Source organism: Suricata suricatta, chromosome 9, assembly GCF_006229205.1.
Source record: "Suricata suricatta isolate VVHF042 chromosome 9, meerkat_22Aug2017_6uvM2_HiC, whole genome shotgun sequence".
In the NCBI taxonomy this organism is placed as follows: Eukaryota; Metazoa; Chordata; class Mammalia; order Carnivora; family Herpestidae; genus Suricata; species Suricata suricatta.
In genome coordinates, this window is record NC_043708.1 from 121477675 (window position 1) to 121492705 (window position 15031).

The 15031-nt window shown below is 46.7% G+C and overlaps 1 protein-coding gene across 1 annotated transcript in view; it reads left to right on the forward strand.

Annotated features, from left to right (window-relative positions):
• PCSK6 (proprotein convertase subtilisin/kexin type 6) overlaps nucleotides 1–15031 on the forward strand; it is a 174531-nt gene that overhangs the window by 138411 nt on the left and 21089 nt on the right. The window contains exons 16-17 of the mRNA XM_029952282.1: nucleotides 10017–10196; nucleotides 10365–10403. Of these exons, the coding sequence (XP_029808142.1) occupies nucleotides 10017–10196; nucleotides 10365–10403 (219 nt within the window). The remainder of the gene's footprint in view (nucleotides 1–10016; nucleotides 10197–10364; nucleotides 10404–15031) is intronic.

Sequence of the window (15031 nt, forward strand, 5' to 3'; positions counted from 1 at the left end):
TGCTTCAGATGCTGTACCTCCCTCTCTCTCTGACCCTCCCCTGCTCAAACTGTCTCTCTCTGTCTCTCAAAAATAAATTTAAAAAAAAACATTAAAAAACAAGAAGAAGATTATAATTTAAATTAGAAAATATACAGAACTACATAATAATAAAAATGGTACATATCCAAACAAGTGGAATGCCAGTAGAGTAGTGGAGAGAGAGAAATTTATGTATTAGGAAAAACAAAAGGCTTAAAATTAATGTGCTGAGCATCTAGCTTAAGATGATAAAGACCAGCAACATCAATGCAAAGAAAGTGGAAAGAAGGAATTTTTTTAATAGTGGAAATTAATGAAATAGAAAGCAAAGATATGGAAGAAGGAATCAAGAAAACCATCTCTTCTTTGAAGAGATGAATAAAATTGATAAACCTCCAGGAGGATCAATCAAGGAAAAACCTGAGAATCTATCATTTCAGGGATGAAAATGAGGAACATTGTTCTCGATCTTGTATACATTAAAATCACTGTAAGAAGGTATTATAAACTTGTGACCAAAAGAAAAAAAGAAAGACAAGAAATTTTAAGTGAGATGAGCAAATTCCAAGAAAAAAAGTACAACTTAGTAAAATTGACACAAGAAAAAAAAAGATTGAAATTATCCTATTAAATTGATTATACAATTTAAAAGAAAACTCAAAAGGGTGCCTGAAGGGCTCAGTTGGTTAAGAGTCCGACTTTGGCTTAGGTCATGATCTCATGCTCACAGTTCGTAAGTTCAAGACCAGCACTGGGCTCTGTGCTGACAGCTTGGAGCCTTGGAACTTGCTTCAGATTCTGTGTCTCCCGCTCTCTCTGCTTCTCCTCTGGTCGCACTGTCTGTCTCTCTCAGAAATAAACAAATATTTAAAATTTTTTTAATTAAAAAAAAAAAAGAAATCTGAGTGGTTAACAATTCACCAGATAGATGAACTGGCAAATTCTACTAAGCATTCAAATGGAAGAGACAATATCAAATTTCCATAAACTTTCAGACAGTAGAAAAAGGGGAAACAGTCCCCAGTAGTTTAATGAATCCTGTATATCCTTGGTGCCAAATCCCAATAGCATAGTAGGAGAATGGAGAATTTTGTCAGTCTCACTCAGGAGCAGAAATATGAAAATTCCAAGTTCAATGTTAACAAACTAAATCCAACAATATTAAAAAAGTTTCTCTTCTCATGCCTTTTTTGGGAGGGAGGGTATTAAATAATTTTGAATATTACATTTATTTCTTTTTTGGCTCTTTAGCCATATTTGTGTGTTCGCGCTAAGGATTACGGTATGTATCCTTAGTATATTACAGTTTACTTAGAATTAATATCACGTGGGCTTCACTGTACACAAATGTAGGAGCCTAACGACAGTGTCATTCTATTTCCCCACTCCCCACTCTGTGCTGTAATTGTGTCCTATATTTTACTTCTCTATATTACCAACTCAAAAGCAGTCTTTGTCTTTTTAAGAAAGTAAGAGCAGAGGTTGCCTGGGTGACTCATTAGGTTAAGTGTCCAACTTCAGGTCAGGGTCACATGGTCTATGAGTTTGAGCCCTGCGTTGGGCTCTCTGCTAACACTTCAGAGTCTGGAGCCTGCTTCAAATTCTGTATCTCCCTCTCTCTCTCTCTGCACCTCCCTGATTCATTCATTCTCATTCTCTCCCTCTCTCTTCTCCCCCAGAAGTAAATAAACATTTAAAAAATTTCCTAGTAGAAAAAGAAAGTAAAATAGTTACTCTTTTTTCCCCCCACATATTTATCATTTATGGTGTTCTTTATTCTTTCCAGTAGATACAGATTTTTATCTGGTATCATTTTCCTTCAGCCTGAAGAATATCCTTTATCATTTCTTATCATGTTGGCCTGCTGGCCATGAGTTTTCTCAGTGTGGGTTTATTTCCAAAAAAATGTCTTTATTTCAACCAGTTTTATTTGTTTTGAAAAATGTGTGTTTGTTCCTTTGTTGACACATTGACTTTGTGCTTTGAGGAAATCATCGTGATGTTTCCATGTATCCACCTAGTTTTAAATAGTATTTTCATTGAATATGGAATTCAATGTATTTTTTTAATTTCAGCAGGGTAAAGAAATGCTTTGCTCTGACCTCCGTTGTTTCTGATGGGAAGTGTTCACATTTACTATGTAAATGTTGGGTATATCTGAGCCTCCTCATATATTGTGATGACATTCCTTTCTCATATTGCGCAAGCTAGCAAGTTGGCCATATACAAGGTAAATAAACAAACAAAAAATATGTTTCCATATTCCAGCACACAGAACTGTTGATCAGCTTTTTAATGCCTCACTACTGAATATGTACGGACCCCCAGGGACCACCAGACGTTTGAGGAAATTATCCAACATTAAAACAGAAACAAACTCGAACAGAGAAGAAACTTGGAGGGGAAGGGGCAAGACAGAAAACTGTAAAAACTGTAATTGGGTTTTTTTTAATGTTTATCTTATTTTTGAAAGAGAGAGTGCTAGCCAGGGACGGGTAGAGAAGAGAGGGAGAGAGAGAAACCCAAGCAGGCTCCACACTGACAGCAGTGACCCTGATGTGGGGCTAAAGCTCATGAACAGTGATGCTCTGAGCCAAAGTCAGACCCTCAACCAACTTTAAGTGGTATTATAAAATAGAAAAGTTTAGTTCCCCCGCATAGGGAGAACTAACTCTGTTTTCCTTCTGTGTGCCTTTACTATTCACACAGAACACTTCACCTCTGACACTTCTGGTCACCAAGTGTGTGGTTTTCCCCCCATAACAAGCAATTCTCAGTCACGCCAGTTGGACGTCCTACAATTTAACTCAGTTCTGACACTGTCTACCTAGAGATAGCGTCAGGTCCCACAGCATAAGGGCTTAGTCCCCCAGGACTGCCCGCTGCCCTCCCCCATACACACTCACATACACTTCAGATGCCAGTAACAAGTCCAGGTTATCACTTGCGCTTTTGACCTACCAGTCATAGATTGGTGCTCTAAAGACCTCCTCTTGGGACACAATTTGGGAGAATGGCTCCCAAAACTCAGAGAAACTCTTACACTTACCCATTTGCTAAAGGAAATGATAAAGGATACATATAAATAGCCAAATGAAGAGATACACAGGGGGACGTCTGAGAGGGTCCTGAGAGCAGGAGTTTCCATCCCTGCAGAATTAGGGTATGGCATTCTCCTGGTGTGTAAGTGTTTGCCCACCTAGAAGTCCACCAGACCATATACTGTTGGGATATTAAGGAGGCTGCCTCCGGTAGGCAGTCGGTTACTACTTTAGTTTTAGCCCCTCCCTGGAGAAGTGGGGAGCAGGACTGAAGAGTCCAAGCTTCCAGTCTTAGCTTAGTCTTTCTGGGGCCCAGCCCCAGCAGGAGCCCACCCAGAGTCTCTTCCAGAGAACAGAGGGTGCTCCAGGGCTCTTATCACTTTGGAATCTGCAAGGGTTTTAGGAGTCCTGAGTCAGGGACAGCGTCAAAGACAAACGTTACAAGAGATGTTCCTATGTCCTTATCACTTCGAGATTAACAGGGGTCTCAGGAGCTGTGCCAGGAACTAGGGTAGAGACCGATATATAACTTCTGTTATCTCACAGGTGTCCTCAGGGACGAGAAGGGAAAATATTTCATCGCTAAAACAAGAGCAGGATTCTGTATTTTAAGAAAAGAACATTGGGAGAACCAGATAAATACCTCAAAAATTTTTAATGTGAGGCAAAAATTAGGGAGTTAATAGATAGATTAGAAGCCCTGAGGAAATCTCCCACAAGATGAAGGGGGAGTGCGGTGGGGAGAAGACCCTGAATACTGACCCAGAAAGAAATGTTGACAGAGTGTTGGGCATATGGGGAGGGACATGAGTGTACGAGGGGTGGTGTGAGCGCGGGGCTTCTCCATGGCCTCGGTAGATGTCACTGGATGGTGTCTGAAACTGAGAAACCAGGGACACTCGCGTGGCTCAGTCGGTTATACATCCAACTCTTGATTTCGGCTCAGGTCTTCATCTGACATTCGTGAGATGGAGCTTCACGTCAGGTTCTCCACTGACAGTGTGGAGCCTGCTAGGGATTCATTTTCTCTCTCTCTCAAAATAAATAAACAAACTTTAAAAAAAAAAAAAACCCTCAGAAACCAGGACATAGGATACAAACATTTAATCAAGCAATGAGGTACTAAGTACTAGAACAGACGCTCTAAGTGTGAAAAGATACTGTGTCCCGACAAAGGGCTCAGAGAAGTAGGGGCCATAACAGAAAAGAACGCTGCCTCTGGTCCAGACCGTGTAGCATGACTTGACTTTTCAAACTGTGAATTCATTACTTTGAAAAAAGGAAAAAAATGTTAAAAAGATGGTGTTTGAGCGTTTCCTATCTAACCTTAGGGGCCATTAAGGAAAATGCTATTTTGTGCATTGCCATATAGGACCACGGTTGTTCTTTACCGGATGCATATTTGTTCTACTCGTCACGTAAATGAACACTGGAGCTTAGGGTTCTTAGGTTCTTTTCCAGGTACTGAAAATACCATCGTTAGTGGTTTATGACCACAACTGTAGGGAAGATTCTCTCGTCTCCCCTGTTTTGCACTGGGCTCTGAGGGAAACATGCAGAGGTGTAAGTGTGTGCGTGCCCACACGTGCACACATGGTGGCCCACACATGTGAACACTCTTGTACTTTCCACATCATTTCCTAAGCTCCCTTTATTCTCCTCCCTCTTCATTGCCATAATGTGGACCTAAAGTGCATTTTTAATTATGTGTTAAATTTATTGAGTAAATGTTGGAGTTTCTCTCTGTCTATAATACACACACGTGTGTGTATATATAGTATTTCATATAATAGCTTTATTGAAATATAGTGAAATATAATCCACATACCATAAAATCCTCCCTTTAAAGTGTTTTTGTATATTTTTATAAACAAATGGAGGTGAGCCTTTCTATTCCTTCCACCAAAACCTCTTCATTAAACTTCATAAACTTTGTAAGTCAGCTTCACTGGCTCTCACGTGGAAAAAACTTCCACTGGGGGGTGAGGCTGAAATGTAGTCCTTGATTTTTTAAAGGCCGCTTTTTCTTTACTATGTTTTGCCTAAAGGATTTCTCCCTGCATGTTTTCAATATAAGGGTGGGGGAGGATTAATAAAGTCTTTATTGTTAATAACTTCTTATGGCCAAAGAAAACCCAAGAATTCAAGAGTATTAGCTCAGAGTTCTTAGCCTAACAAAAACTTTCCCCCACTTCTACCCTCTTTGTCTCCAATTGTAAATTCCCCTCCCAAGGATTTTTAATGCCCAATTCAAAATACGAGGCAGAGAAAAGCTTTATTACCGCTGGTACCTTCCTATTGGCAAACTCAACCATAGTCTTCCTTAATTCTGCTTCTTCCTTTGAATAATAGGAATAATCCTGTTTGTTCATTACCAATTCAATTCATCACGGGGAAATGCTGCATGGAAGATAGTGAATGATGATAAAGCCACTTATTGGCATTAGCCGGGATTATTGTGTGCCTGGAACACAATTACTGTCGCCTGGGCTTTGCTGGTGACATCTGGAGGCAGCGTCCTGGCAGTGCGGGCCCCAAGGGGCTAAGCAGGTGGATTTGCTGTTCTTTCTTTACAATCTCAGGAGGTTGATGGAAAGAAAAACCAAAGAATTTGGATTTGGATGTTTTTTAAGCCCCCCCCCCCCGCCCCACTCCCTGCTGGAAATTAAGGAATTAATGGAACTACTTGGTGTTTTTGTCCGGCTAAACTTGAACAGGCATGCTGAGTGTCCTGAATAGTGGTAAATAATACCTTCTGGCTAAATGCTTTGTCTAAATCAGGCCAACCTTTTTCAATCCTCCTGCCCCTAAATAGTTCTGTCGAGTGTAGACCCAGTCTCTGGTCTGGGGTAGCCCCAACTATGTTCTCCTTCTACTTTTCTGTGATTCTTCCACACTTAGGTGTCTCATCACCCCAGGGCAGGGCAGACTCTGGGGACGGTAAGCGTGGAGGGAGCTGGCGCTAGGGTCCTGGTCACCCACTAGGACCTCTTTCTACCTCCCCAGGTCCCTCCTCATGTGACCAAGGTTATAGCACTGTTTTTAACTGAAGATTGGAAACAACCTAAATACCCATCAGTAGGGGACTGTTAAATGACTCAATGTCTCTCTGATGCAGAGATGGGAAGGTCACTGAGGTGCCTTGTTAATGGAAAAAGCAAGGTGCAATAAGTGCTAGCACATGTTTTGATAAAGGGAACAGGACAAAATATATATGCTCGTATTTGCTGGTAAAGAATAAAATACTTCTGGGGGCTCCTGTATGACTCTGTTAAACGTCTGGCTTCGGCTCAGGTCGTGATCTCATGGTTTGTGGGTGCGAGCCGTGTGTCAGGTTCCGTGCTGACAGCTCAGAGCCTGGAGCCTGCAGCCTGCTTCAGATTCTGTATCTCCATCCCTCTCTACCCTTCCCCTGCGCGTGCTCTGTCTCCCTCTTTCTCTAAAAAATAAATAAACATTAAAAAAAGAAAGAAAGAAAGAAAATGCTTCTGGAAGGATACCTAAGAAATAAGTAACAGGGTCTCTTGCAGTGAGAGAGATGGTGGCCAGGGACAAGGCTGGAGGGAGACTTCCACCACATTCCCTTTTATGCTTTTGGATTTAGAGCTATTCATATCCATTCATGTTTACTCATAGTTATTACTTATTCGGTAACATAAACCAAAAGCCCAAGTATCACGGGTTTTTTTTAATGTTTTTTCTTTGACTGTATACCCCTTCGTTTTTTTTTCATTAAACTTAAATTTCTTCTCAGTTTGCAGATGTGAGGGATGCCTGGGTGGTTCAGTTGGTTAAGCGTACAACTTTGGCTCAGGTCATGATCTCAAAGTTAGTGGGGTTTGAGCCCCATGTTGGGCTCTGTGCTGACAGCTCAGAGCCTGGAGCCTGCTTCAGATTCTGTGTCTCCCTCTCTCTCTGCCCCTCCCCCACTCAGATGCTGTCTCCCTCTCTCTCAAAAATAAATAAGCACTAAAATGTTTTTAAAAATTATATATGTGAAAGGTAACATATGTTGTGACTTTAAAACAAAACAAAATCAAACAGTCCCCAAGGACATACAGTAAAAATGAAGCCTCTTTCCTATTCCTGAACCCTAGCCACCCCCCAACCCCAAAGCAGCTCCCCCTGCTCATTTCTTAAAACGTTTTTTTATTGTTTTATTGAGATGTGACTGACACTCAGCACTGTAGAAGTTTATGGTGTACAGGGGCGCCTGGGTTGCTCAGTAGGCTAAGCGTCTGACTTCGGCTCAGGTCGTGATCTTGCAGTTAACGAATTCGAGCCCCGCATCAGCTCCATGCTGTCAGCACAGAGCCCGATTCGGAAACTGTCCTCCTCTCTCTCATTGCCCCCCCCTAATAAATAAACATTAAAAAAAAACTACTTTACAATAAAAAAGAAGTCTATGGTGTATAGCAGAATGACCTGACTTACCTAGACTGAGCATAGTTACCACAGAAGTTAGTTAATATCCATTGTTTCGTATAGACGCACACACACACACACACACACACACACACACACACACACACACACCCCGATTGTGCTGAGAGCTTTTAGGGTCTACCGTCTCGGTTCCTTGGAATTCCTCCTGCTCCCCCTCCCTCCGCCTGGTGCTTGCTGATCCTGAGCTCAGAGTGGCCTCTTTTATTTGTCCTACCAAAGCTGTATCTGAAAATTTGAGTCTAATTTTAGTGGTGAGGGCTTTAGTGGGTGTTTTTGGAGACATGACACAGGGCGGAAACAGATCCTGACTCAAATGACAGCTTACAGAGCTTCGTTCCCTGTTGTGTGGTCCTCGTGCTCCCTCCTAGTCAGTTCCTCACCCTGCAGTTAACAGGCCCGGGCTCCTCTGTGTTTTTGAAATCTGGCTCTAATTTGAGCTTCAGCAGTTGAGAATGGATGACAGTTCATAATCAGGGACGGTGTCTTCTGCACCTGCACACGTGGGAAACAGTTGTGGAGTGTCTTAAAGAACCAGGCCCTTTGGAAGTTCTTGTACTAGGAAATAGCTCAGGAATATTTTTGCAGATTGAAGGACTCACATCCTCCAGCCCTGACCGGGCCGGAAAAGGCCCAGGTGATGCGGGGACAGCTTGAGGGCTGCAGGCTTTCGGGGCCTGGGACTTTGGCTAGAGTGTGGCTCTGTGCCACATGGCATAACTGAATCAAAATCAGACACCATTTAGAACAGCACAATAAGGGGTGCCTGGGTGGCTTAGTTGGTTAAGTCGGTTTGGGTCATGATCTCACAGTTCGTGGGTTTGAGCCCCGCATCCGGCTCTGTGCTGACAGCTCGGAGGCTGGAGCTGCTTCTGATTCTGAATCTCCCTCTCTCTGTGCCCCTCCCCTGCTTGCACTCTGTCTGTCTCTCGAAAATAATGAAACATTAAAAAAAAAATCTTAAAACCAACAGCACAATAAGTTATGAGTGTGGCCTGGGGCATGCAGGCCAGTCCTGCCTCTGTCCACCAAGACAGGACGGGTTTCAGCCCACAGGCTCCTGGGGCACGTGGACAAGCAGGAGCTGCTGTTGTAGAATTAAGGGCATCCAAGGGATTCCTGGAACTGGGATAAAAGATAAAGTTATACCAGCAGAGCTGACCGTGTGGCAAAAATAGTGTACAGACAGATATCTGAAGACAGACGGCTGCCACTCAGGGCAAAGAAATGGAGTAGTGTGCGCAGAAGTGACAATATGAACACAAATCACCAGGGAAGAATCAGAGCAATAATTTCCCTCCCCTCAAGCATTCTGATCCCCGGGAAATGCAACGATAGAAAATGAAGAGGAAGCCAGAGATTTTTCCTGGCGGACACAGAGCACAAAGCTGCCAAGACCCTGTCCCCAGCTCAAGTCACCGTGGCCAGTCATGCGGGTTCATTGAGGTAGCTCACGGCTGCTGGAGTGGACAGCAGTGAGTCCATTAGCATGAGCAGTGTGTCCCCTGCTGGCCACACCGAGTTGGGAGGGGAAGCTCAGACCAGTGGTGTGTGCACCTGGCCAGCCCAGGCCTATCTAACTTGGCCTCTAACATGTTTTATAACGTCAGGGATTTCACCTACAAATTTCAGGCCAGGTTTCCACTTTTCTGTACCCCTGGGAAAACCTAGCAGCACGGGCCATCATTCCCATGTGGACATAGATGGTGGGGTCCCCACCCTCTTCGCTTGAGGCTGGGCACACTGCCCTGAGCCCGTCCTCCCCATGCTTCTCCCTTCCCCGTGTGTAATCCGGCCCCGTGCCATTCATCCTGCTTTCTTGTCTTAAGTTTATTTATTTATTTTGAGAGAGAGAGAGTGAGCACACGCATGAGTAGGGGAAGAGCATAGAGAGAGAATCCCAAGCAGGCTCTGCACAGCCAGCACAGAACCTGAAGTGGGGCTTGAATTTACCAACCGAGAGACCCCAGCTGACATCAAGAGTGAGAAGCCCAGCTGACTGAGCCACCGAGGTGCCTCCATCCTGCCGTTTTTGAGGATGTTTTCCCCACATCCAGCCTCTGGGGACATTTGGGTTTGCACTATTACCACCCTGCCACCCTTTCCCACCCACCTTGATGGGCTACATAGGAAGGAGCCCAAGACCAATCTTCCCATGACCCAGGGTCAAGGATCCAAGTAGCAGGACTCCTCAGTGTATGGAGTCCAGCTTTCATGTTTGGAAGCAAATGGGACGAGGCTTAGGGCCAGGCCCGAGGCCCACCCCCTGGACAGTCCAAGAGGGCAAGGAAGCCAATCGACAGAGCCATGGTGAGACCGGGGGACAGAGCATGACCTGGGCAGTCGGTGCATCATTGGTCCTTGGGTGACAAGGTGGTGGGTGCAGAGCCCCCCAGGGGGAGCCCTGCATGTGGCTTTTCTGAGTGGTGGTGGCCTTGGGCCAGGCACCTCAAGGGCTTTCTGAGGGAGGCGTCATGGCTGTCCAGTGACTCTGGGCTTGGTGTCTTCCAGGGAAATTGAGAGAGTGGAGCCTCGTGTTGTACGGCACAGCGGAGCACCCATACAACACTTTCATTTCCCATCAGTCTCGCTCTCGGATGCTGGAGCTCTCCACCCCGGAGCTGGAGCCACCCAAGGCCGCCCTGTCACCGCCCCAGGCTGAGCTTCCCGAGGATGAAGAAGACTACACAGGTAATGATCCTGAAGCCAGGGGAGATGGCCAACCTCCGTGAGTTTTGGTCTTCTACTGTTGGCTCTTAAAACATTGGGGCTGTTCCTGGCAAAAGGTGGGGATTGTGATGGTAGGTGTTCCTCCCTTTCTGGAAGTCGTAATAATGATGGCAATTTACACCCACACAGCTCCTTCCACCCACGGCTCTCCTAATATCTTACAGACCAGTAAGTATGCTTCAAACCAGTAAGTATTCTCCAACCTTACAAGGCTGGGAAACAGAAGGTTCTATATGCCCAACCAGAACTGGGACTTACCTCCTGATTAATGAGCACCCTCCTGGGGCACCCCCTTATGCTCAGAGTCCCCCGTCTCATGCCTCCGCCTTCTGACCCTCTCTAATCCATGCACTTTCTATAGAATGTGGAGAGGATGAGGGTCATAGTGGACCCAGGAATGTTGGATTGAATGAGCATAGCCAGATACCAGGAAAGGAACCCACAGTGCAGGTCTTGACTGGCCTTCAGGGCTGGAGTGAAGACCTAGGAGAGGGTCTCAGCTCCTTATGTCGGGAGATGACTGATGCCACTGGAAAGGACTTAAAATCTCGTAGGAGGGTGGCTCAGTCGGTTAAGCAGCTGACTCTTGATCTTAGCTCAGGTCTTGATCTCAGGGTTATGAGATCAAGCCCTACACTGAGCTTCATACTAGGTGTGGAACCTACTTAAAAAAAAAAAAATCTCACAGAAAGTAAAAATGCTTCATGCAAATCCTTCTTCTCCAGCCACACCATTTCCGGGGGGTGGGCAGTACCCCTGGCTCTGGACCTCCAGACCCCTGCATGGAGGCAGCCCCCTGGAGAGGGCTGCAGGCATTTCCGGCCACTGGGCCTGGCACAGTCATGATTAGCATGTTTGGTAGAAAGCTGTACCTTCCCCTCTGAACCATCCCATAGTGATTTGTGAGAAACTGAGTGTTTCTGGTTGGGCATATTTTCCTTAGCTAAATATTACAGCTGCTTGATAAATGATGGGTGATATCTAAGGATATTGATGTTCTGAGTTATCTAATAGCTTCTGAAAAAAGAAAAGTAACAAAACGGAGAATTCCACTGATACATATCGAGCATAAATTATGGTTGATTCCACTTTAAATTTCTTCTCCTATTCCTTTAAAATGGAGCATTGAATTATGTATGGATTAATCTGCTCTGTTTCCCCCTGTGATTTATAAATGGTGGCAAGATTCAGTAATTATTAATAAAGGAACGATTTTTTTTTCTTAAAATCTGCTACTGACTCTAACCTTACACTGTCCTCGAATCTCACTGCTAGACTCCCCTGTAGCCCAAGTCCCTTAGTCTTTCCCAAGCGTGGCCTAGATGGACAGAGGATGTCTCTGTGGGAATGGAACGTGTTTCTCTCTCAGGGAAGGTCCCTACAGTCTTGGAGCACGGGGGACAGGCAGGCCAGTAACAGCAGGTAGAGCCAGAGATGGGCAAAGAGCAAGAAAGGGGTGATGTGGAGGGCAATGGGAGAGGAGAGAAGAAGGAAGGGAGGAGGAGAAGGGGGAAGCAGCCATGTTAGATTCCACTGCCAACGGGCACGTGGGTGGCTCAGTCGGCTAAGTGTCTGACTCTCGGTTTCCGGTCAGTCATGATCTCACAATTTCGTGAGTTCGAGCCCCCCTTCAGGCTCTGTGCTCACAGTGCAGAGTCTCCTTGGGATTCCCGCTCTCTCTCCTTCTTTTGCTACCCCTCCCCGACTCATGCTGACTCTACCTCTCTCAAAATAAATTAAAAACTTAAAAAAGATTTTTTTAATATATAAAAAATGTAAAAGATTCCACTCTCAAGGGCTTGGGGGTGGGGCCGCTGGTCCATACCTCCTTTGGAAGCTCAGTCACAGATAAGCCGGGGGGCAGAAACTCAGGGAAAGAGAGAGGGTGGAGGGAAGGGTGATTTGAGGTAGGCCCGTGATTGTTCTCAGCTTTCTGCAGTGCCAGCACAGAGGTGTGGCGGGTTAAAGCCGGGGTTTTCAGAGGTGGTTAAACTGGGGAGAAGATTCTCAAGAATTGGAGAGCTGGCCAAGGGCAGAGGTACATGAGGGTAATGAGCAGAGCCTGGAGGTGCTCCCCCCAGGCCCTGTGCTCCAAGGAGCCGTTACTGAGTCAGGAGGGGGTGAGGAAGAGTCTGGTGGCACGGTGGTCACAGGGGCCAGCAGCCAGGGGCACAGGACAGCACTGCATCCAAGATAGTGGTGGAGTCTGGGATTCCCAGAGTCACTGAGGGTGTGGAAACCCAATGTAGAGAGGCAGGCTGGGAAATCAGGGCCTGGACGGTCCTGCATGGGGTGGGGGGGCCTTGGGCACACGGGCTGGGTGAGGTGCCAGGGAAAGCAGGCGGATGACGGCCTACCCGCCGGGACAGAGCTGCCTGGTGGCTGAGGAGCAGTGGGAGGCCCCTGGGGAGCAAGCACCAGGCGCAGAGAGTGAGGCCTCCCCAGTGATCCACCGAGGATGCTTGGTCAAAAAGCACGGGCAGGGCTGGACCCCAACTCAGAGGCAGAGTCAGCAGGTGTGCGGTGGGGGGCAGTGCTCCGAGGCTGTTCTGGGTGATTCCAGGTAGTGTGATGATGATGGCAGGACCCAGCGTGGCACTCAGGCTCCTAGAGAGTGGCCTCCAGGGAAGGAGAGAACGTCATGAGGGTGAAGGGAAACTGAGGTCAGCGCAGGACAGTGTGGTCAGCCACACGGGACTGAGGAGACCCCAGGCAGCCTTTGTCTGGATGCGTTCCAAGACAGCTCAGTGGCATGGGGGACAATTCGCAGGACACATGGCCTGGCCAGTGCAGGATGTGTGGGGTCACAGAGTTTGGACACATCAGCACTCACCCAGCAGGACAGAGACTGGGTCATAAGTTGTCAGGGAAGAGACCGGACCTGTGGGGAAAGGGGTCTGTTACTCTCCTCCGCGCCGGTCACGTGCAGTCAGCCACTGCTGTCCCTGAACTTGGCTTCATGTCGACGGGCGTGCCGGTGACCTGCCAGCACCGTCTTCCTGGACACCACGAATGGCAGGGGAGGCCTTCCTGTTCCTTCAGAAACTGGTCTAAGTGTCTAATGATAAAGGCCACGGAGAACTCCCAAGCTGCTTTCTAACATTTGTTTGTGGGGTTTTTTTTTTAAGTTAATTTACTTATTTTGAGAGAGAGAGCACCTTAGAGCACACGAGAGCACTAGAGCGGGGGAGGGGAGGAGAGAGAGGGGGAGAGAGAGAATTCCAAGCAGGTTCTGCAGATGTTTAACCACTGAGCCACCCAGGTGCCCCTGTTTGTGGGGGCTTTTTTTTCTTAATCCTGGCTTTTCTTCACAAAAGACTTAAGGTAGAGATTTCAAACAAGCCTGTGTCATTCTAACACGCAGTAGGTGGGAGTTGGTGGCTTGTCGGTGCATGAATCACACTCTCCTTGAATTCGGAGCCTTGGGAAGTGACACAGGAAGGCAGTGGGTCTTTGAAGAATTTTCATGCTAATTGAGGAAAGAGGAAAAACAGAAATACAAACGGTAACACAAATAACACATGCTTACGTTATGGCTGTATCTGAAACAGACAACAACAACAGCACACACACAATCTTAGTAGTGATGGAGTAAGCGGGATAAGACAGCCAACCAGGTAGATTTAATCAAAGACCAATTCACCGAGAGGTGAATCTTGACACTGGGCTTTTGGAGACAACTCAGGTAGACAGCCATACTAGAGGGCACTTACAGACGCTCATCTAAGTAAGCCTCCTGCCTTGGGAAATACCTTACCGCACTCTTCACTGGGGGCTGGACGTGGCTGGTTAGCCAGATGCCCTGATGGGGTTGTGCTGTTACTGTTGGGTGGACCCCAGCCTGGCATGGGGCTCCCCTGGGGTTATTAACTAACCTCTCCACCACAGAGAGACCCCAGGAGGGACAAGGAAGATGAAGCCCACACGCCATGAACCAGGCCTTCCCCCAAGGCTATTCCTTTCTTAGGACACCTAGACCATTCCGTTTATGGATGTTGAGGTTACCAGCACTTTCCCAATTTCCACCATTCTTCTTTCACCCATTTTCTTACCCTTCAGCCTCTCAGCAAATATCTAGTGGGCACCTGCCCTATGGCAAACACCTTTCTAGGTGCTGGGAATATAGCAATAAACACCCTAGTCCAGCTCCTGTCTCCCGTGCCAGGAGAGAGTGGGCAAATTGGTCTGTCTCCTCCCTGTCCCCCTCAAACCTCCTTAAGGTTGAAGAAACTGTTTACTTTATCCAGCAAGACAGACCTGCTGCCTCCTTTGGCCTTGGGGAGAATCCACCACAGAAGGCAGTTGGTCCTCACGATGGTGTGAGGCCACTGTGTGACGGGCTTGGTGGAAGGTCAGAGCCCAGTGGTCAAACTCATAGGCATCTTCAGTGCGGTGGGTAATTGAAAACCAGTGTGCCAGGAAGCAAGGATTTCTGAGGCTCTCCTCCATAAATGGCCCATATGGGGTGGACAGGAATCAAATCAAATGAGAACTGACTGCAAAATAGCCCAATGGTCTGGAGCCAGGGAAGGCGGCGGTGGTGAGGGTAGACTCAGTGAGAAGCTTTGAGCTTGTCAGTCCGTGCCCTAGAACTCGACCTGCGGCAGAGCCCTTCCCAGCCCAGACCAGTGCATTCCCAGGGATGAACGTAGCTTTGAAAGGGGTTTGCAGTGGGACCCACAATGAAAACTTTGGAAATATCAACAACAGTAAACCTTCGGGGAGGGAAGCAAAATAAACTGGGTCTGACACTAGGAAGGTCCACAGGCCCTTTAAGGACGAATGAAGAGGGCTTT